Source organism: Gossypium arboreum, chromosome 3 (assembly GCF_025698485.1).
Source record: "Gossypium arboreum isolate Shixiya-1 chromosome 3, ASM2569848v2, whole genome shotgun sequence".
NCBI lineage: Eukaryota > Viridiplantae > Streptophyta > Magnoliopsida > Malvales > Malvaceae > Gossypium > Gossypium arboreum.
The window spans coordinates 129,221,230-129,242,473 of NC_069072.1; the positions used below are offsets into that span (position 1 = coordinate 129,221,230).

At 31.8% G+C, this 21,244-nt stretch overlaps 1 protein-coding gene and 1 long non-coding RNA gene across 2 annotated transcripts; both read left to right on the forward strand.

Moving 5' to 3' along the window:
* The first annotated feature begins 4,150 nt into the window (after positions 1 to 4,150).
* LOC128290292 (uncharacterized) lies at positions 4,151 to 6,528 on the forward strand. Its single transcript, XR_008279992.1, has 3 exons — positions 4,151 to 4,233; positions 4,869 to 4,944; positions 6,307 to 6,528. It is a non-coding gene; the product is annotated as an uncharacterized LOC128290292 (long non-coding RNA).
* Positions 6,529 to 12,858: 6,330 nt separating this feature from the next.
* LOC108476294 (importin beta-like SAD2 homolog) lies at positions 12,859 to 20,516 on the forward strand. Its single transcript, XM_017778466.2, has 21 exons — positions 12,859 to 13,227; positions 13,368 to 13,543; positions 13,638 to 13,808; positions 13,992 to 14,102; positions 14,211 to 14,288; positions 14,601 to 14,797; positions 14,881 to 14,941; positions 15,163 to 15,237; positions 15,440 to 15,517; positions 15,633 to 15,695; positions 15,813 to 15,896; positions 15,977 to 16,152; positions 16,463 to 16,502; positions 16,611 to 16,754; positions 16,942 to 17,061; positions 17,154 to 17,369; positions 17,618 to 17,788; positions 18,226 to 18,901; positions 19,189 to 19,403; positions 19,581 to 19,710; positions 20,183 to 20,516. Exons 1-21 carry the CDS (start codon positions 13,089 to 13,091, stop codon positions 20,338 to 20,340), a joined length of 3,279 nt encoding a protein of 1,092 aa, XP_017633955.1. The 5' UTR covers positions 12,859 to 13,088; the 3' UTR covers positions 20,341 to 20,516.
* The last annotated feature ends 728 nt before the right edge of the window (positions 20,517 to 21,244 follow it).

The window sequence follows — 21,244 nt, forward strand, 5'->3', positions numbered from 1 at the left end:
TTAGTTGTAATATTTATAAGTGTTACAATGAAACACTTTAAGTATTTCAAGGATCGAAATCAAGAGATTGCTAAATTGGTAAATGTGTTTATCAAGATAATTGCAAGTTAAGTAATTACTAATCTAATTGACTCGGACATTATTGGTGCAAATTCAAATATAAATTGTTTATAAACTAAATGTAAATCATCAACTAAATAAACAAAATGTAAATAGTTTTAGATAATGTAAATGATGAAATGATGGTCGATTGATCAGTCGATTACCCATTAAACTAATGAACCTATACCGATTATATTATCTGCCACTCTTACTTAGGAATCTCCTCTCGGTCTTATCTTAGACTAAAGCATACCACCTAAGTTCTCCTCTCGGTCTCACCTATGCATATAGATCTCTTATTGGTTTCATTATTCGGTACAATTATATTAAACTATCTAATGTTAAACTCTCATTTTGATCTCCTTTATCTAAAATTTTCACTAGATGTATCAATTCTAGCGTATGAAGCATTTCGATATAAAAGAACAACCAAACAATCAAGTATAGACATGGACTTAATCCAACAATCAATTCATCAATTAACTAGCAAACAATATTAGCACATAATAAAGCCTAACACCCAAATAGACATTTCATTGAATAGTTAATATGTGTAACATAAAGGTAAGGGTAAGAAATGCTCATTTAGATGTGAAACCAATGGCACCCAAAAGCTTGATCCATCTCTATTTACAAAAGTCTTCAACAAGAAAAAAAAAAAGAAAACAACAAAAATGAAATCTATTTTAAAAAAATAAAAAAGAAATCCTAATCTGAAAATAAAAAGAAAAGAAACCTAACAAAAAAATCAAAAGTAAAGAAAGATGATCAGCCACCAAAATCTACTTTCACAAGCTTATAAAGTAGTATTTGTAGTCTACTAACATTTAACCTAACATCAACAATTATGCCCTTAAATGAAAAGTGACTTAAGCTTGTTTAGACACAAAATTGCCCCTACAATTTTTCACCTCGACAAGCTTTAATGCCGCAACACCAAAGCTTGGGTGTCACAACATCCTCTACAGTAGGCACAATCTTGGCTTGGGGATTCTCGATGTTGCGACCTTGACTAGCTGGTGTTACGACATCCTCGGTAGTGGTCATGATTTCATCACTTCAACAACCACTAGTGATGTTGTGACCTTGGAGGCTTGGTGTTGTGACTTTAGGCTTAATGTCATGACACAACACCCTTAGTGTCATGACACTCTTAACAATCAGCTTCAGGTTAATTTATTATTGAAGTCTTGCACCCTCAAGATAATAGAGGTTCCGTGTCGCAAAATCCTAACACCAATGTTGCGACACCTATGTCAAATGTAGTTTTCCTCAAGGTTTGATCATCGTTGTCTCCTTACACAAGCTCAAATCAATAATTAGACTCCCAATGATATAGTTTTACCAATTTGAGTCTCAAAATAAGTAAAATATAAGTAAAGCTATCATTAACACTAAAATCTAAGAATCGTTAAAAAACATTAAAAAAACTCGTAAACTACTTGAAAACAAGCCCGTTAAGTACTTGAGATTGTTTAATTTGACATATCAAATTATGACATATTAGCATGGCAAGAGCTGACAGAGTCTAATATCTTGTTGAAGTTTGTGTGCTTGAAGGAATGAGGATGAATTTCGAATATATAGTGAAACAGGTTAAGAGGAATTGACATTTGAGCTAGATATTATTGACAAGAGATTTTTAGATAAGGAATTAAAATCGCACTCAATATTTGAGCATTTTTTTTCTTAATTTTAGATAAAACTATTTTCAAAAAGAAAAATATCTTAAAAATGTTGACATCTCTAGAAAAAATTATGTCTTTAGATGGAAACCCTGATGATAGTGGTAAATAATGTGGTTTAAGTTTGTTTTGAGTATATGGTTTAAGCCATAGGTAACAAAGGAAACCAAAAACTTTTAATGCTTTGTAATTTGGTTCATCACCAAACAATTTACGATAGGGGAGTCATTTTGAAGAAGTTTTGTAGGTAGGCAATTTATAAGATAAACTGCTTAATGACAAATGGAGCTCCAAAAAATAGATGGGACAAATTCTTGGTGTAATAAAGTTTTGGATGTTTTAATTATGTGTCTATGGCGACGTTCAACAATAAGACACGCTGTGGGGTGTAGGGTGAGGGTTTGAGATGTTCTATACCTTAAGAAGCAAGATAAAGTTCTAAACTTTGAAATTCACCACCACCATTTGTATAAAATGAAATTTTTTTCTTATTGAAAAAAATTTCTACTAAAGGGTGAAAATTTGAAAATATTAATTGGATCTTATTTTTAGATTTCAAGGTTTATAGCAAATATATATGGTGTTTTGATCAACAAAAAAATAATAGTATAACTTTTTTTTTAATTGATAATATTATAAATGGTCCCTAAATCACTAAAAAGTCTTTTTAGGCGCATGTCACTTGACAATGTTTTTTGGTAGAAAGGAAATTGATAAATTTTATTACTTGACCAAGCATTACAAAAAAGAAAATATTCAATTTTGGATACTGATAATTTTCTACAAGTTAGAGATTTCGAGGATCACCTATGATATGATGGGATGCACCAGTGACAAGGATCCATAATGATGCTGAAGCACATTGTCAGGATACAAAGTTAACCTTTGCTTCTTGATGGTTGTAAGATCTAAATTTGTAAACACGAGCAATGTAGCTGTAACACCCTCTAACCCCAAACCGTCGCCGAAACAAGGTTATAAAGCATTACCGGACCTATCAGACAATTTACAATTACTACAAAATAAATGACATACATATCTTGATTTAATTATAAAGTCCCTATAATGGACCCTCGAGGTCCAAATCACACGTTAGAATCGAATCGAGACTCGTTCGGATACTCCGAAATTTTTTTTTTTTGCGAACTCAATATAACCCCTTCTATAAATATCTAACCTTCCTTGCAAATTCAAATCGAGACCAATCTAAACAAATCAATTCATGAATTTATACATCTCTACTTATAACAAACTAATAATATAAAGTTCTAACATTTTTATGTTTATAACAATCTAACATAAGATGTCTAATTGATTCATTTAAATTACCATTCAACAAAATTGCCCAAAGCTATGATATAAACTATGTTTAAGACATATGTAATTGTATGGAACAACCATTACCATCATTTATCATTAATATTTATGTATCAAAATAACAACAAATTACAACCTAGGTACATGTCATTTTCAAAAGAGAAAAGTACATCACCACATATTACAGTTCGGGATTGACTTGGATGCCGAGTCGTTAGTCACTTTTGTACCTAACTTGCACACAGAAATAAACTGTACGCTGAGTATGCACTCAGTGGTATTTCTATAAACCAACACTTAAATAATTATAAAATACATATATAACACTACTCAAATTCAATAACTATTCAAATATTAACCTTTCAATCTAGTACTCTATTTTATTTCAAACTCAGTATCAATCATTATTTTTCAATAACAATTATTTGTTTATTGTTATTCAATAATAATCAGTTATTCAGTATCAAACAATTAATAACAATCAGTTATTCAGTATAGTCATTTAGGCATTCAGTAACTATCAAATATTCAATGCAGTAGTTTAGTTATTCAATAACTATCAATTATTCAGTACAGTAGTTTTGTAACGACCCGAACTTTAAGGTTATAGGAAAAGTGTATTTTCGGGTCTCTGTTTCTGAAAAATGGATTAGAAAATATTTATTAACAATAATTACGAAGTTAAGTGAGTGATTAATTAAAGTTTAATTAAGTAAATTTAGCTTAATTAAGGATAATTGGATAAAAGATTAAATCGAATATAATGTGAAAGTTTAGTTTTAAAGTAATAGAAAATAAAAGGATCAAAATGGCAATTAAGCCATACCCATGAAATGAGGCGGTGAATAGAAGAAAAATCAAGATTTTTCTTGAATTATGTATATTATTAAATTATTAAATATATATATAAAAGAAAAGAAAACAAGTGTATAAAATGATTAGTACAAGTGTTAAATAAATAGTTGTTATTAAATATATTTTATTATAGTTATTATTGCCATTATATATATAAAAGAAACAAAAGAATAAAAAGAAGGAAAGAAACAGAATAGCAGGGGACGAAACAGAGAAGGGAGAAAGGAAGAAAAGAAAAGGAAAAATAAGGTTTTAAAGGTTCCAAGTTAATTTGGTAAGTCAATTTAGCCCATTTTCTTATGATTTTGAGTTTTGAAATCCTAGAGATAAATACTACTTGTTTTAAGTGGAAATTCTGAAAGTTATTAGATTTTTAAGTATGGTTCATGTTGAAGAAAAAGATGAATTAGGGATGGAATTGAATAAATTTTAAGTTAGAATTAATAAAGGATTAAATTGTAAGTTAAGCTATAAGTTTTGTATTAGAGGATTAGATTAAAAGAAATTTTAAATTAGAGTTATATTATTAATACTTGATAGTTAGGATGAATATGGAAGAAAATGAATAGAATTGAAGTATGAAATAAATATATATATATATATGAATTTTCAACTAGCAAGAGTTTTATTGGGTTTTTCACACAGGAAGAAAAAATAGAAGTAAGTTATCCGGATGAAATATGAAGCTCTTGTTGAAACTAGAGCAATAAAGTAATAATTTCGGATAAAGTATGAAGAAAATTTGGGAGTTGCAACCAAACGAACATTAGCCATAAATTGAGATAGAAAAAGTAAGTAAATTTAGTTAAGATTAAATTAAAATTAAAGTAGAAATTGAATAAAAATTTGTATTCATTAGATATAAATTAGTAGTGAATTAACGAATATGAATTATTTTAATTCCCGTAGCTAATGTTGTCTCGAAAAATCTCGGCTAAGCAAGGAAAAATGGCAAAGACAAAGGGAGTTAGCTCGAGAAAATACGGTTTGTATTTCTATAATCTGAACTTAGTCATTATTTGTTACATTTAAATACATATGGCAATTGTTAGTGATTGAATTATGATGTTTTGCAATTGAAATGGATTGATTTTAGTATGCGATGAATTTATTGAATTTATATTGATTGAAATTATTTTGATTGAATTTATATTGATTGAATTATATAATATATATGATTTATGTAAAAATTTGAATATTGAATGAATGTTATATTGAAAATATATTGATTGGAAATATGAGGAAATTGATATGAATATATGAGATTGTGATATTTGAATATTTGATATTGAAAAGTGAATTGAATTGTATTGAATTATGAATTAATGTGAATAATTGAAATATATTGTTGAATTGAATGAAATTGTATGAATTGTGAAAATGGGTAAATATATGTGATTATCATAATGGTATATTGATGAAAGAATTATTAAATTGAGAAAGTGAATGAAATACCCTATTAACTAGTCGGGCTGAGTCGGATATAATTGGCATGCCATAGGATCTGGAAGTGTACGGGATTTGCCAGCTTTACCGATCGGCACTTTATGTGTCATATTTCGGGCACCTCGTGTGTCATATCGTGCACCTCGTGTGTCGTTTTAGGCACTTTATGTGTCGATATCGATCGTACTATGTACTGCTTTTAGGCACAATGTGCCGATCTTGGTATGTTTGGGTTAGAATCTGTGTATCCGTCAAAGTCCGGGTTTGTTAATAGGGGTAAATAAATGAAAAGATAAATCGAGTGAATTTGACTAATTGAGCTATTGGAATGAAATGAGAAATTGAATTGAGATATGAGATTGAAAATATGAACCAAAGGTTCATGAAATGATTGGAGTTTGAATTGATGATATATGATGCCACTTGATGAATTGAAATGTGATTTGAGATATATGAATCATATGTATATAGTGAAAGCTATCGAGATAGTAAGTTGATATGATATAAATGAAATTGACTGTTATTGAAATGAATTAAAATGGAATATGATTGATAAGTGCATAGTTGAATATAGTTTATTGATATTGAATTGTGAATAACTTATAGTTTATTGATATTGAATTGTGAATAAATTAAGGAAAGCTATACCGAATAGTAAGAGAAGAATGGAGTAAGTAATAATGGATTTATTTAAGAATTGAACAATTATGTTATTGTGTTTATTATGTGATTTGTATAAAATTTATATGGTAAGTAGTTGAAATTTATCTATGAAATAAATAATTGAATAATTGTAATTGTTATTATGATCTTAAGTATTTGTTATATTATTAAATGTTTGAATTATAGAAATACCACTGAGTATATCTATACTCAGCGTACTGTTTGTTTCCGTGCGCAGGTTAAGTAAAGATAGAACGTTGAATCAGCATTCCAGGCCGATCTCGAATTCAATGAGGTAAAGTGTGTTAATTATGGGTGATGGCATGTACCTAGGGTGTCTTATGTGTGTGTCATTATTAAATTGTAAATGTAAGGATGAAATAAATAAATTTAGGTTGGTTATGATATAAAATAGGATTTGACTAATTTGGTATGAATTTGAATTTGTGTGAGACAATGTCAGATTGATTTCAGAATTCCCTATTCTAAATTGGGAAAATTATTAAAAATTGTATAAAAATAATTATGAGCTATAATTTATATGCTTAGAATCTTTAATGAGTCTATTTTCAAGAAAAATAAATGGGAACATCATCCGAGTCCTGTGTTATGAGATAATTAAATTTTAGTAAAGAAAGGTCGAAGCTGTCAGACAACAGACCAGGGGTAACTTTGAAGAATAAACTGTACTAATGGGCTAAACCAAAAAAAATCTGAAAATTTTATAGTAGAAAGGTAAATGAGTCTAGTTTCAAGGAAAATTAACCAAACTTAATTTGGAGTTTTTTAGCTCCAGATATAAATATTTTAGTGACTGTTGCTCAAGAAGACAGCTTTGACATGAACATAAAAAAATAATGGAATTGTGTGTAATTATTCTGTAAACTCCGGTAATGCTCCATAACCCTCTTCCGGTGACGGTTTGGGGTTAGGGGGTGTTACAAGTTTACCCCTATTAACATAACTCGGACCTAGACGGATAGACGGATCCAACCAACACACCAGTACGGCACATTGTGCCTCATCGGCTTTGCCGAAGTAAACAGTAGTAGTGCGGTACTTAGTACCTCGTCGGATTAAACCGAAGTAACAGTAACAGTACGACACACAAGGTGCCTCATCGACTCGAAGTCGAAGTAACAGTACGACATTTATAGTGCCTCATCGACTCAAGGTCGAAGTATCCCTGAACACTTCCAATCTTATGGCATGTCAATTATATCCGACTCAGTCCGATACAGTTAATAGAGTATTCAATTCATTTCTCAATTCACAGTAATTAATCATTTCAATATCCATTTCACAATAATCACAAATTCACATACATTCAATTCAATATCAAAACACTAATACTTCCCTTAATATCTTTCCATACACATATAATAATAAAAACAACAATTTAAATGTTAAGTTCGGTTTATAGAAATACAAACCGTAATTCTCGAATTACTCTTCGTCAACTTTCTCCTTTCCTTTCTTTGTCGAGGTCTCCGGTATTACGTTAGCTATGGAAATTAAAATAATTATACCATTAATTACAGCATTAATTTATAATAATAATTGAATTTCTATCCAATTTATATTTTAGTTCCAATTTAGTCCTAACTAGATTTATCTACTTTTCTAATTTAATTCACACTCTATTTCTATTCAAATTTCATTCAAACTCAAAATTAACTACTAAATTTTCAGCATATTTCACTAATTTCAAATTTTCCTAAATTTAGTCCCTACAACATAAAACTTATAGCTTACTTCACAATTTAATCCCATTATTAATTCTAACTTAAAATTTTTCAATTAAATCCCTAATTCATCTTTTTGTCCAACATAAATTATACTTGAAAACCTATAAACTTCTAAACTATCAATTAATTTTATCAAAACCTTGTTTTAAAACTTCTAAAACATCAAAATTAAGATGAAAATGACTTAATTAATCTTACCAATTAAACTCCAAGCTTCAAATTCTCTTTTTCCCCTTTTCCTTCTTTCTTTCTTCTTTCCCTGCTCTGTTTCGAATTTTGTTTCTTTTGTCTTTCTTTTTAATGTTTTATTATTTCATTTGTTTTATTTATTTTATTAACTTAATATATTATAATTTAATTATTATAAATATCTATCATATAATTAATAATATAATACAAATATATACATTTGCTTTTCTACATTTGTACATGATCAATACCATACATTTATCATGATTTTATCTAATTATTTCATAAAAATCTTATAGATAATTATTTAATTAATATGTATCTTTTAATTTAATAAAATAAAAATATCTATTTACTTTGATATTAAGTAAATACATATGTAAATTACAAATGTATATATTTTTTAGTACACTTGGATTCATCATCACCTTACACTTGTCACCATTTAATTTATTTGTCATATAAAAAATCTTATAATATTATATAATTATAATAAATATCTATTTAAATAATTATAAATAATAATAAATATCTTTTACTTTAATAAAAGTAATTAAATAAATATGTTACAATTGTATATATATATTATTATTACATTTGTATATTCTTATCACCATCCATTTGTCAAAATCATATTTTATTTCATAATAATATTAAAATAATAATATAATAAGATATGCTAATACATAAAATCTTGGATTTTTATTACTTTTATGCCGCCTCATTCCTCTTTAGTAGTTTAATTGCCATTTTGGTCCTCATTATTTTCTTTTAATCTATTATTAAACTTTTACCCTTTATTCAATTTAGTCATTTTCCCTAACTACTATAAAATAAGCTAATTTCACTTAATTAAAACCAAATTAAACACACCACTAGACTCATAAATATTTCTAATAATTATTTACGAACCCATTTTGTTAAGACGGAGGCCCGATAATTTACTTTTCCGATATCCATGAATTTTGGGTAATTAAAGTAGCTATAGCAATCCTATTGAAATGGGAGGCAGTTCTACTAGGAACCCTATGGATATTGTTGTTGCGATTGGTTTCTTCTACTATTAGGGCTAAGAAAAGATGAATTGGAAGTGGACCTTTAAGCAATGGTGACAACAATGGAAACTTTTGGTTTATGAAAAGCTATTCGACAAGCTTCTTAATCGTGAGATATTCCTTCAAAATTTTGTTTTGATACCATAAAGAAGTAAAGAAGTTTATGTAAAAGATGAAAGTTAGTTGTGATTTATTCATGGAATGAGCATTTATTTATACACATAAATTATTAACAAAACTCCTAAATAAGAGGAGTTAATTCAAATAAATTTAAAGTTAGAATTTCAAATAAGAAATTTAGGTGCCACATGACTTGGCCAACCAATAATATCTTTTTAATTTTTAATTGGTAAAACAATTTACCTTAATCATTTATGGATGACCTTGTTTTTTAATGTACGAGATATTTTTTTTGCCGATTATGCCACTGACTCGATGACAAAACTTGTGTAGGTTTCTGTAATGTGCTAAATTTCTAGTATAGTAAATGGTACTATTTTGGGATCTGATGTAGTGAAATCCCGAGGAAATTTGAAAACAAGTTTAATGAATGAAGTTTTAAAGAATTATTTTGTTTTGTAAATTTTGCGAGAATGATTGAGAATATGAAATTTTGATACAAATAGGTCGAATCATTTCTTAAGATTGCTTGATTCGATCCAAACCATTTCTTAAGATACATTGTTTCAAATAGATCAATCTTCAAAGATGGGCTAACACACGTCCAATATACCAGCAATGATTACAACCTGAAGATCTTATTTCCAAATATTGTTAACACTAAATATGGCAATTATGTGACTTTCGTAGTGCCAAGAGCAATGGGTGTTAATTGTGGCACTGCGTGCGGCACTGGAAACACGAAAATATACACACTTTTTCATGTCATTTTTAACTCAAATTCATGTAGTTTCGGTAAAATTCTTGTCGAAAAATATATAACAATTATAAAATAATTAAATTGCACCCAAATTATGAATATCTTGAATTTTAATTAATTTTATATCAAAATTTGATTAATTTTAATTATTTTCGACAGATTTGCATAAATGGCGAAAAACTGCTTGGCAGATACTACTAGAAGCGTAAAATCGAAAAGCAATTTTGAAGCATCAAGCTGAATTAAATTTTCAGCCTAAGACAGTCCAAATTATGTATATTAATTCATAATATAATTAATTTTATTTTTAATCCAATTTAATTTGGGTTAAATAAATTATTATTAATCAGTTATGAAGCCTAGTTGAGCTGAACCGAGAAAGCCGATCCAACCAAGCACTGGGCAGCCCAAAACTGTCCTACATGCTGACCCAATCAGCTTGTTTGTTTGATTATTTGACTTGCAAAATGGCCCTTAAAGACTCTTTCAATTTGCATTCAAACCCTTCACTATTCATGCCTTTCAAGATTTACCCCTACCTAAAAATAGCATGTTTTTGGCTGCTGATTTTGCCTATTTTTAGCAGCCTTCTCAACCTATAAATACCCCATTGGTTGCTCACTTCAAACAAATCTCAACCTTTCTCATCTCTTTACTTCTTTCTCATTTTTCTCTTTTCATTCCCTTGCATTTTTCCTCATTTCCTTTCCCTATTCCCTTGCCGATTTCACCTCTTGAAAAAGAGTCAATCAACCACCATTTGGAGTAGCATTCAAGTGTTCGTGGACGCCTCGGAGCAAACTAGTCAAACCTCGGAGGATCACCGGATTTGATTCTTGTTCCCTATCCTTTTAATTTTGTTGTTATGATGAACATGTCTATGAATATTTATGATGTTGATATGTTTAATTTAATTAATATGGCTTAAATTTAATCCGTGTTAGGTTAATTGCATTTCGTCTACTTAATTTATTAAAATTGTGTTTGTGTTGTTATAGGCCTCGTTAAGATGTTTGATTAAGTAAAACCATGATTGAGTTATTATTGCATTACAATTGTAATGTAACTAATGAATTAATTATTTAAACGGATTGAAATTGTAATTAATTGACACGATACTTAATTAGTGCATGTTTAATCATTTAAGGTAGCTGAGAGTTAAATTAGCAACGGTATCTAACGATACATTAGCCTTGCATAACTTGCAAGATTATTGTGATTAAACTGTTTCAAGGTAGAAATACATTGTTATCTCATGTAATCTTTTATGTGCTTATGAGATTGAATTAATTATTTGAATTGGCATAGAGATATGTACAAGAGATTGTTTTGATTTCATAAGTATGTATGTGCATTAACACATTTGGTTATTAAAATTTGTTTAACCGGTTGAATTGACATAGAGATATAGTCAAGAAATAAATGGATTTTGGTAAGTAAGTATGTTCATAAGTTAGCAAATTACCGAGTTGCCGTGAATTTATTCGTAACAACATAAACATGAGTTTAGTAATTCTAAGTTAAGAAATGTATTAATCTAACACAACTATGTCATCTTGATTAAAATCATCTTTTGAAATCGTACATTGGAACTTTATTATTTTTATTTATTTTACTTAGTTAAAATCCTAGTTTTTAATAACCTCCTCAAATCAATCTTCACCAAAGTGTTTTTAAAATTGCATTCATAAATAATTCTTTTCACAGTCGCTATGGGTATGATAACTCGACATTTACTTGTCACTTTATTACTTGTTGCGATTGTGTACACTTGTACATTTCTGTCGTTCTAGGCACATTGCTCACGTAATTGCCTCAACAAAAAAACCACCTCTCTCGATGTGGTAGCCTTTAGAATGGCCACCATTGTTGGCCTTATTCAACCTCTACGATCGATTTTGCTTGATCACCCATGAAAGTTGTTGGTTTTAACTTAGTGTCTCTTTGTTTTAATGGTGCTCTACCTTTTTCCCTCTTTGGGTTTGATAATTTTTTCGAGGAGAACACTACTTTCACTATCGAGATTCAAGGCAGAAACAAAGGGAATTCCAAGTTGGCTAGTGATGCGTTATGTTTGAAGGGCTTTGATTCCTCTGTTAGCCTTGATGTCATTGGTTAATGCCAACCTTTGCCACCATTGATCATGAATAGAGTTGCTTTACCTAGTTTTGGTTGAATTTAGTTAAAATTTGATTGCCTTATTTCTTTTGGGTTTATCTCTTATTGTATTTTAGGGATTTTTGAACATTTGATTGGTACCATTTGTGAAAAGAAGTCAAAGTTTATTTGAAATATGAAAAAAAAACTTAATTAATTTATTACCAAATAAAAAAAAGTTAGGGTAAACTACACTCAAGGTCACTAAACTATTAATAAGTTTACGTTTTGATCATTCAACTTAAAAAAAATATAAAATGATCACTGGACTATTCAAAAGTTTTTATTTAAACCACTGAAATGTGCAAAAGTTTTTTATTTAAGTCACTAAAATGTTAAGTGCTTTTTTTTTTAATGTTAAGCTAGTGAGCTCCAATGGACAGTTCAACTATTAGTACAGTGGATCAGTACCCATCAACGAGTAGATGTGCATATCTTAGATCCAAATCGATTCGATGCTCAGATCGATAAAGGAAGCTATTTGAATTTTAATTTGTAAATTTATGATATTCAAAGATATTGCATGAAAAAAACTGAATTATAAAAGAGAAGGGGGATAAGAGATTTCATTTGGTGTGAATAGAGAATGCCATACAATAATAATTAACAGTTTAGTGATTTATATAAAAATTTTCAAATAATTTAATGACTATTTTGTAATTTTTTAAGGTTGAAGGATTAAAACATAAACTTACAATTTAGTGTATTAACCAAATATTTATTATTAAATGCAAAATTTATTTAAAAAATGTTAATTACAAGAAACGCTCACATGGCTATTGCTACAAAAGAACTCTAAATCTACGCCATTTCTTTCATAAGAGGGAGTAGGAGAGCAAGGGCAAGAGCCGACTCAGCTGATTAGACAGTGGAAGCCCCTTATCCATCTTACCCTCCAAAACTAAACTTTTCCCGCCTTATTCTTTTCCGCACCTCTTTAGCAACTTTTTAGGGTTTTGAAGAACTCAAACGAAAATCCAAACAGTCAGCCATGGACCTCACTCAGATTGCTCAGCTACTCGACCAGACGCTCAGCCCCGATGGCCACGTTGTCCGTGCATCAACTGAAGCGCTCGATCGCCTCTCTTCGCTACCACAGTTCCCTTTTGCTCTCCTCTCCATTGCCGCTGGTAAGCCAAATTCCCTCTTCTTCATCTTCTGCTTCCAATCAGTGTACCGTTGATTTCACTCCAAATTATCTCACTTCCTATCAATTTCAATTTTGCGAATCATTTCACTTTGGCGTAATCCTTTTTAATGATTCTTGTAGGAGGTCAAAATCAAGGTCAAAGAGTCGCTGCTTCAACTTATCTTAAAAACTTTGCTAGGCGAAACATTGAGGTCAGTAATGGATCGTCTTCAAGAGTCAGCCAGGAGTTCAAGTCCCAGCTGATGCGAACTTTGCTTCAAGCCGAAGCGTCAGTTCTAAAAATTCTAGTGGAAGCGGTACCGATTTTCTTCAATCTTTATATTATATATATTACTTAATGTTAAAATAAATTATAATAGTATATGAATACCTTTGTCTTCCTCGCGGCAGTTTCGGATCATTGTAGTTGCTGAGTTTGTTAAGCAGAATTCTTGGCCGGAACTTGTGCCTGATCTCAGATCTGCTATTCAAAGCAGTAATGTCATAAGCAATGGTGCAAGCAGTGAATTGAGTACCATCAATACCCTTACGGTTCTTCATGCCCTCGTTAGACCTTTCCAGGTGCTTTTTTGTTACTTTTTATTTTTCCACTACTACGTAAATTTAGTACAAATATGATTTGATGCTTAAGGTTTCTAATCGTGAGTCTGTTCTTTATTGAAGTAAATGTGACGTCAACTCAAAAATAGCTTAAAGTAACATATATTTGGAGTTTAAGCTATTTTTGTTTCTTTTTTATGGCAGTACTTTTTGAATCCTAAAGTTGCTAAGGAGCCAGTACCACCACAGCTGGAACTAATTGCAAAAGAAATTCTTGCCCCTTTGCTGACGGTGTTTCATCATCTTGTTGAAAAGGTTGTTGTCTTCAAACTCTCTCTTTTTTTTTCGACTTAATTCTCCTTATCTGTTCAAGAAAAGATATTTGAATCTCCATCATAAAGTATAATGTGGTCTGTAATACAGGCTAGAGCTAACCATGGTAGAAAAGATCTGGAAACAGAGAAGATCCTTCTCCTTATATGCAAATGCTTATATTTTGCGGTGAGTAATATCTTTTATTTCATTAATTCAAACAGCATTGGATGAATTTGTTAGTCTATTAAAAAAAATTTCATTACCATGTAGCTGTACAGACTTCAGAAGTTTAATGGCCTGATTAAGAATTTGCATACAATTTAACCCGGTTTGCCCCTTGTCATGTTAGTTATAGCACCTGTGGTAGCTGTAAGCCCCCAAATGGTAGCAGTTACTTTTGGTTGCTACTTAATCGAAAAGGCCCCATGAGTTTATTTTACATGTTATGCTATTTTCCTCCTACTGGAACCTCTTTTGAAATTATGGTTAGCTTTATAGGTGAGGTCGTTTATGCCGTCTGCCGTGGCTCCTCTTTTGTCTTCCTTCTGCCATGATCTAATTTTCATTCTGGGTTCATTGAGTTTGGATCATGGTGATACTTCAGAAGATGAGTACTTGCTAAGGTTGAAGACTGGAAAGAGGGCTTTGCTAATTTTCTGTTCTTTGACAACACGGCACCGCAAGTATTGTGATAAGTAATAATCGGATTTTTCTTGTCTAGTTTTCTACTGTTAATCTATCTGCTGCATTGTTTGATGCCATGCCCTTAATTTTTCAGGCTAATGCAAGACATTATAAACTGTGTTTTGAAGATAGGCAAATGTAGCTCAAATATCAGTGTAAGTTTCATATGTAATTCTTCAGCTATTATTTCCTTGGCTGTCTGGGGACCATTCACGTGGTAACATAGAAAAGTGTATCGCCTATAAGCTAGTTGCTGTAGAGTTATATCGTAGCATAGCTCCATGATACTACTTAATTTACATAGATTTGTGCTTCTATATAATTTGATGCTTTTATGGTTGTGTTAACACTAAAAGAATGGATTTTCCTTTTTTAGAAGCTTGATTTTCTATCTGAGAGGATTGTTTCACTAGCTTTCGATGTGATTTCACATGTCCTGGAGACAGGCCCTGTAAGTTCTTTCAAAATTTGTTGCTTTCACCAGTCACCATCAGTTTCAGTGCCTTCTTTGTTGCTTTTTTTACTTTCAAATGCTTACTCAATGTGTGTCTACCATTTTTCATTTTTTAGGAAGTTACATGCTAGGTGCTCCGAATTTTATATCCAATAATTTATTTCTTTAACATAACATCATTTTTGTCCTTTGGAAACAGGGATGGAGATTAGTTTCACCTCACTTTTCATTTTTGTTGGAATCTGCAATCTTACCAGCATTGATGTTGAATGAGAAGGTTTTTTTTTTTTTTAAATTGAGGAAATGCATCTTCATCAACTATTTGTAAATTGAATTTAGAATAGAAGTTGAGTTAATTGACGGATTTTTGGTGTTTGATTTCTCCCAAGTAGGATATGTCAGAGTGGGAAGATGATCCAGAAGAGTACATCCGGAAGAATCTTCCATCTGAACTTGTTTGTACATTAATAGTTTTTTCTATCTGTCATTGCCTCTTATCTATCATGGTCATACTGAATGATATATTTACCAATTTGTTGGCTTTTATATCAACACTTTTAATTTGTATCTAGGAAGAAATTTCTGGATGGAGGGAGGATTTATTTACGGCCAGAAAAAGTGCAATAAACTTACTTGGTGTTGTTTCAATGTCAAAGGTCGGTGATAGATAGTCCTTGATAAATAATCTCGAGATACTTTTATCTTGATAGAATTACTATTTGTTTAATGCATACAGGGGCCTCCAACTGTGAGTTCTAATAATGGATCTTCAGCTTCATCCAAGCGCAAGAAAGGTGAAAAGAATAAGAAAAATAATCAGCGTTCTATTGGAGAGTTATTGGTGCTTCCATGTCTATCAAAATTTCCCATTCCTTCAGATGCTACTGCTTCTAATCCAAAAATTTTGAAAGAGTGAGTTAATAAACATATTTCACATATTTGTCTTGTTAATAATGAAATTTTGTAGTTGAATGGCTGTTTTCCTTTAAAACATCATGTTCTCTTTCCCTCTCTCATTTATCTGATATCTATTGCCTTTTCTTTGTCTTCTCAGCGAGAGAAGTGGAGGGATTTGTGATAAATTTCTTATTTTCTGACCAGTTGCCTTTCCTTTCTGGAAGTTACTATTTAATTTTCTTCTACTTACCCATCCTTCCCCATCAGTAGTTCTTGACATGCATTTAAATCTTTCTTATTGTATTCTGTTCGTCAACTGTGGCAGTTATTTTGGCGTTCTGATGGCATATGGTGGCCTGCAAGATGTAAGCAAATCTGGCCCCTCTGTTGCATTATTGAAAAATTTTACCCTTAAATCTTTTTTATAATGAAATCTACCATTAATTTTTGTAATCGCTCATTCTAAAAAACAGTTTCTGAAGGAGAAAAAACCTGCATTTACAACAACTTTGGTTAAAACCCGGGTGCTACCATTGTACTCATTTTCCTTCTGTCCACCATACTTGGTTGCTGCCGCGAGTTGGGTGCTTGGGGAGCTTGCTTCATGTCTTCCTGAAGTGAGTCATTTTTGCACTAGTTTCATCTCTTGTTCTTTCATCAGACCAAAGTTTTTTGTTAGTTTAAGCATTCAATTATTCTACTGATTTGCTTACCCTATTATGCTGTTTTTCAATTTGCTTGAACACCATTCATAAAATGCAGTGACTAAATAAATCTCCTTTTCTGTGTTTGTATCCTTTTCAGGAGATGAGCGTAGACATCTATTCTTCCTTGCTCAAGGCATTGGCAATGCCTGATAAAAAGGATACTTCTTGTTACCCTGTGCGAGTTGCTGCTGCAGGGGCAATCGCAGGGCTTCTTGAAGTAGGTCCCCTAATTAATCCGTGGTGTTGGAAGTCATTCTCATTTTGGTTATAATGTCTCACTCACCTATCTTTTATGTTTGTTCTTTTCAGAATGAGTATCTGCCACCAGAGTGGTTACCTCTTCTTCAAGTTGTAATTAGTAGGATTGGTAATGAAGATGAAGAAAACATTATTCTATTTCAGCTTCTCAATTCTATTGTAGAGGCTGGAAATGAGAATACAGCAATTCATATTCCTCATATTATTTCATCATTGGTTGATGTGATCTCAAAGTCCATACATCCTAGCGTGGAGCCATGGCCCCATGTAAGTATGAATCCCTGTAGCTAGGCTGGTACATTTTACTTTCTTAAAATTTATAGTCTCTGCAAGTTTCGCATTTGCATCTATGATTGCGAAAAAACAGCATGTCATGTTAAACATTTGGGTTTCTGTCAGTTCAATGCCTAAAGTGTTTGCTTTAATTTTGGAACATTATTGTGGTTGAAAATGGACTGTTAAATGTCACTGGGCAATCCCGATTTAGTTGATTAAGTGAATTGCATTTGTAATAGGTGGTTGTACTGGGTTTTGAAGCATTAGCAGTGATGGCTCAATCTTGGGAAGACTTCATGCTCGAAAAGGTTGAACAGAATGACTCAAGTGAAAAGAAGGCATCTGGTCAGGGTGCCATTGCTAGAGCTTTATCAGCTCTTTTGCAACAGGCTTGGCTCACAGTTCCATTGGTTAGTATTCTTCTCATTGTAATATTTGCGTTTTTTAAGAATTGCTCTGGTGCTTGAGCAGTTGAGCATATTGTGTGTCTAAATGGGTTATAGAATGAACATGTTTGACTGCTGATGGTAAAATTTGTATGCAATCATATAAAATTTCTAAATTTTATTAGAAGAGAAAATATATTGATTTATAGCGTCTTTAATGCTTTGGATTTTGCTCTTTATATATATTCAAACCATCATCTAGCCTATGTACCTGGTGCAAACTTGGCATTGAATTGAAATTTTTTTGTTATCTGCTTCATAGTTTACATTATCTGTTGCTTTACTTATGCTTTTTATTCATCAGATGATGATATCCTGCTACTGAAAGTTATCTGATTACCATTTTACTTGTGTAAATTCGTGACATATTTACTTTCTCCTTAAATTATTGTAATGATCAGGAAGCTGAGGCATCACCCCCTGCATCATGTATAGATCATTCATCAACATTGCTTCGATCCATTATACTCTCTGTTACTGGAAGCAGCGTAATCGTAGAGCTTAAACTATCAGAATTACTACTAGTTTGGGCTGACATGATTTCAGATTGGCATGCTTGGGAAGAATCAGAGGATATGGCTGTCTTTGACTGCATCAAAGAAGTAGTTAGTTTGCACAGTAAATATGGACTGGAGAGTTTTATTGTTAGACAGATTCCACCTGCTCCTGCTCCACCTGTGCCACAGAGATCCATTATTGAAGCAATAAGTGTATTTGTCAGTGAGGCCATTTTACAATACCCGTCTGCGACATGGAGAGCTTTTTCATGTGTTCACATACTATTACATGTCCCAAAGTATTCAAGTGAAACAGAAGGTGTGCGGCTATCATTAGCAGCGGTTTTCTGTCGGGCAGCATTTTTTCATTTGAAAGGAGTGAGAAGCAAGCCTTCTTCACTATGGAAGCCTCTCTTGCTTGCTATTGCATCATGCTATTTATGTCATCCTGATACCGTGGAGGCAATACTGGAGAAGGAGGGTGATGGAGGCTTTGCAACCTGGGCATCTGCAATGGCTTTTGCCTGCACTCACTCTTCTGAAGTCGGTCTGTCTGCAAAGTCTGAGATAAAGTTGATGGGTAAGTATCTATTTTATGACTCCTGTAGAACTTGGAAAATTCTCACTTTATTTTATATTCATTAGTAAGTATGATCTATATAGTTGCTTTCACCTATTTGTTCCTCATCTCTAGTGTGATAGAGAAATGGTAGGTCTTATATACGACTTTAGCAAAATATTTGTTGGCCTTAATCAGTCACTCCCCTCCCTCGCATCTGCTCCAGTATCTACTTCCTCCACTCCTTGTCCTGTTTTCCCCCCAGTAAATTTAACTGACATCAATTCTAATTATTTTTTTGTGCTCAGTGATGACACTGCTAAAGATGACTGAAAGGTTGTTGGGAGTAGGTAATCCAAGTGGTGGCTTGTTACGAGATTGCTTTACTTCACTGATTAAGACATCAATACAATTGAAAGAACTGGATGAAGAAATGGAAGAGGAAGAAAATGATGAAGAATCTGAAGATGATGATAATGATGATGAGGATGAGGATGATGATGAAATCGAAATTGATGATGAGGTCCAACTCTTAGGATACATGGATTTTATTTAGTCCATACAATTGCATCTTTTTATCATGATCTAATGGATGACAGCTAACTAAATGACAGATAGAGCTGGAAAGTTGGGAGTTGTGTAGGAATTCAGCATACATTAATTTGAAAGCAAATATATGTTTTTTCATTTTTTTGAACAGGAATCTGAGAGTGAACATGAAGAAACTGAAGAACAGTTTCTGGAAAGGTACGCGCAAGCGGCTTCTGCACTGGAGAATGGTACTGTTGAAGAAGGGGATGCCGAAGATCAAGAGGTTGAGATCGAGTTAGGTAAGCCTTTGGGTTGAACTGTTGTTCTCTATAAATGCTTACTTAACATTTTGGTAACCATGATTGTTAGAAAGGCAGTTTGCCTTACGGAATTTAGGTCTAATTCTGAATTTTGTCTCTTTACTTAAAACTGAGAAGTTAATCACTCTACTTTAATTTGTTAGACTTTGGGCTTCATACTTCATGAAAATTGAGAATTTAGTCCAATTGTTGGTAAACACATAAACTTAAAGTGTTGAATTTTGCTAATTTGTTGCATATAAATTGGACCATCTATTTTCAAGTCAGCGATGTAACGATAAGGTATAACAATGTTATCCAATTGGACAACTTTTCAGTTTCCATGATGGATGATCAAATTTTGATAAATTAAAGTAGGACTAACTTTTCAGTTTTAGAGGGATGAAATCATAATTAGACCATTGAATTAATTTGCTTTGGTAAACATGTGATATGGTGGGGGTGACAACAGGTAGTTTGGAAGAAGCTGATGAGCAGAAAATGGTGATATCATTGATAGAGAGATACCACCATGTTCTTATTAAAGGCCAAGCGTTATCTCCTGAGCTTGTTTCAAGTTTCATTAATGCCTTCCCCGACTCTACTTCCTTCTTCCACCAATACATGTAGGCTTCTTTTACTTTATATAAAACATGATATGGTGTTTGTATGGGGTGGAAATTTGTAATTTTTAATATATTCTTTTTACTGGGTGTGGCGTGTGCATGAGTTTTGATTTGTGGTGTTATTGAGATTTGAGAGGGAAGTAATTGCTATACAAATTGCAATCATGGCGTTCTTAACAATTACTCTATTTGTTTTTCCCCGTTTTATACCCAATGCGTCTTGGGACCTTGATTGATGATTTCTCTGATTTGATTGAGGCGTCGGAAATTATAGCTATACGCGCACCGTGCCTTCGGGGTGTTGTTAAAAGAAGTTAATTAGCTTCAGTATTTATACACGGTAAATTTCTATAAATCATAATTACTGAAATCTAGAAAATGTTAACAAGAGAATCCTAAGAAATAAACACCAAAGACTAATTCAGAATAAAACAATCTTGTAACTAGAAGATCGAGTCAATAGAGAATCAATAATAAATCACTTTAATATGTCCCTTCAAATTTGGGTTAATTAACAAACACCTAACTTGAAAGTATTAAGAGTAAAGGCTGTTTTAGGAAGTGTCTTAGGGAGTATATCAACAACTTGATCAGCGGCATAAACATGATGAACATTAAGTTCCTTATGATCAGTATAGTAGTCAACAAAGTGAACAAAAACTTTTAAATGCTGGTTCTTCTTGTGAACAAAGTGAGATCATAAAATAAAATATATACATGATCATTGAGTTCAACCCAATCAACATCACTATTCGTCTAGATATTAAAATCACAACAACCAAAATATCTGAAGACCAAAATTTTTTGTATGTTGAAAGTATCGCAAGTCATTTAACTGCTCTTCATTGTAATCCAGATGAATTGTGCGTAAATTGTGATAACTTATTGATAGAGTAACAAATATTGTA

Coding starts and splice junctions, on each gene's coding strand:
- LOC108476294 (XM_017778466.2), top strand. CDS start 13,089: ATGGACCTCACTCAGATTGCTCAGCTACTCGACCAGACGCTCAGCCCC. Junction 15,518..15,632: donor CATTGATGTTGAATGAGAAG/GTTTTTTTTTTT, acceptor TCTCCCAAGTAG/GATATGTCAGAGTGGGAAGA. Junction 15,696..15,812: donor AGAATCTTCCATCTGAACTT/GTTTGTACATTA, acceptor ATTTGTATCTAG/GAAGAAATTTCTGGATGGAG.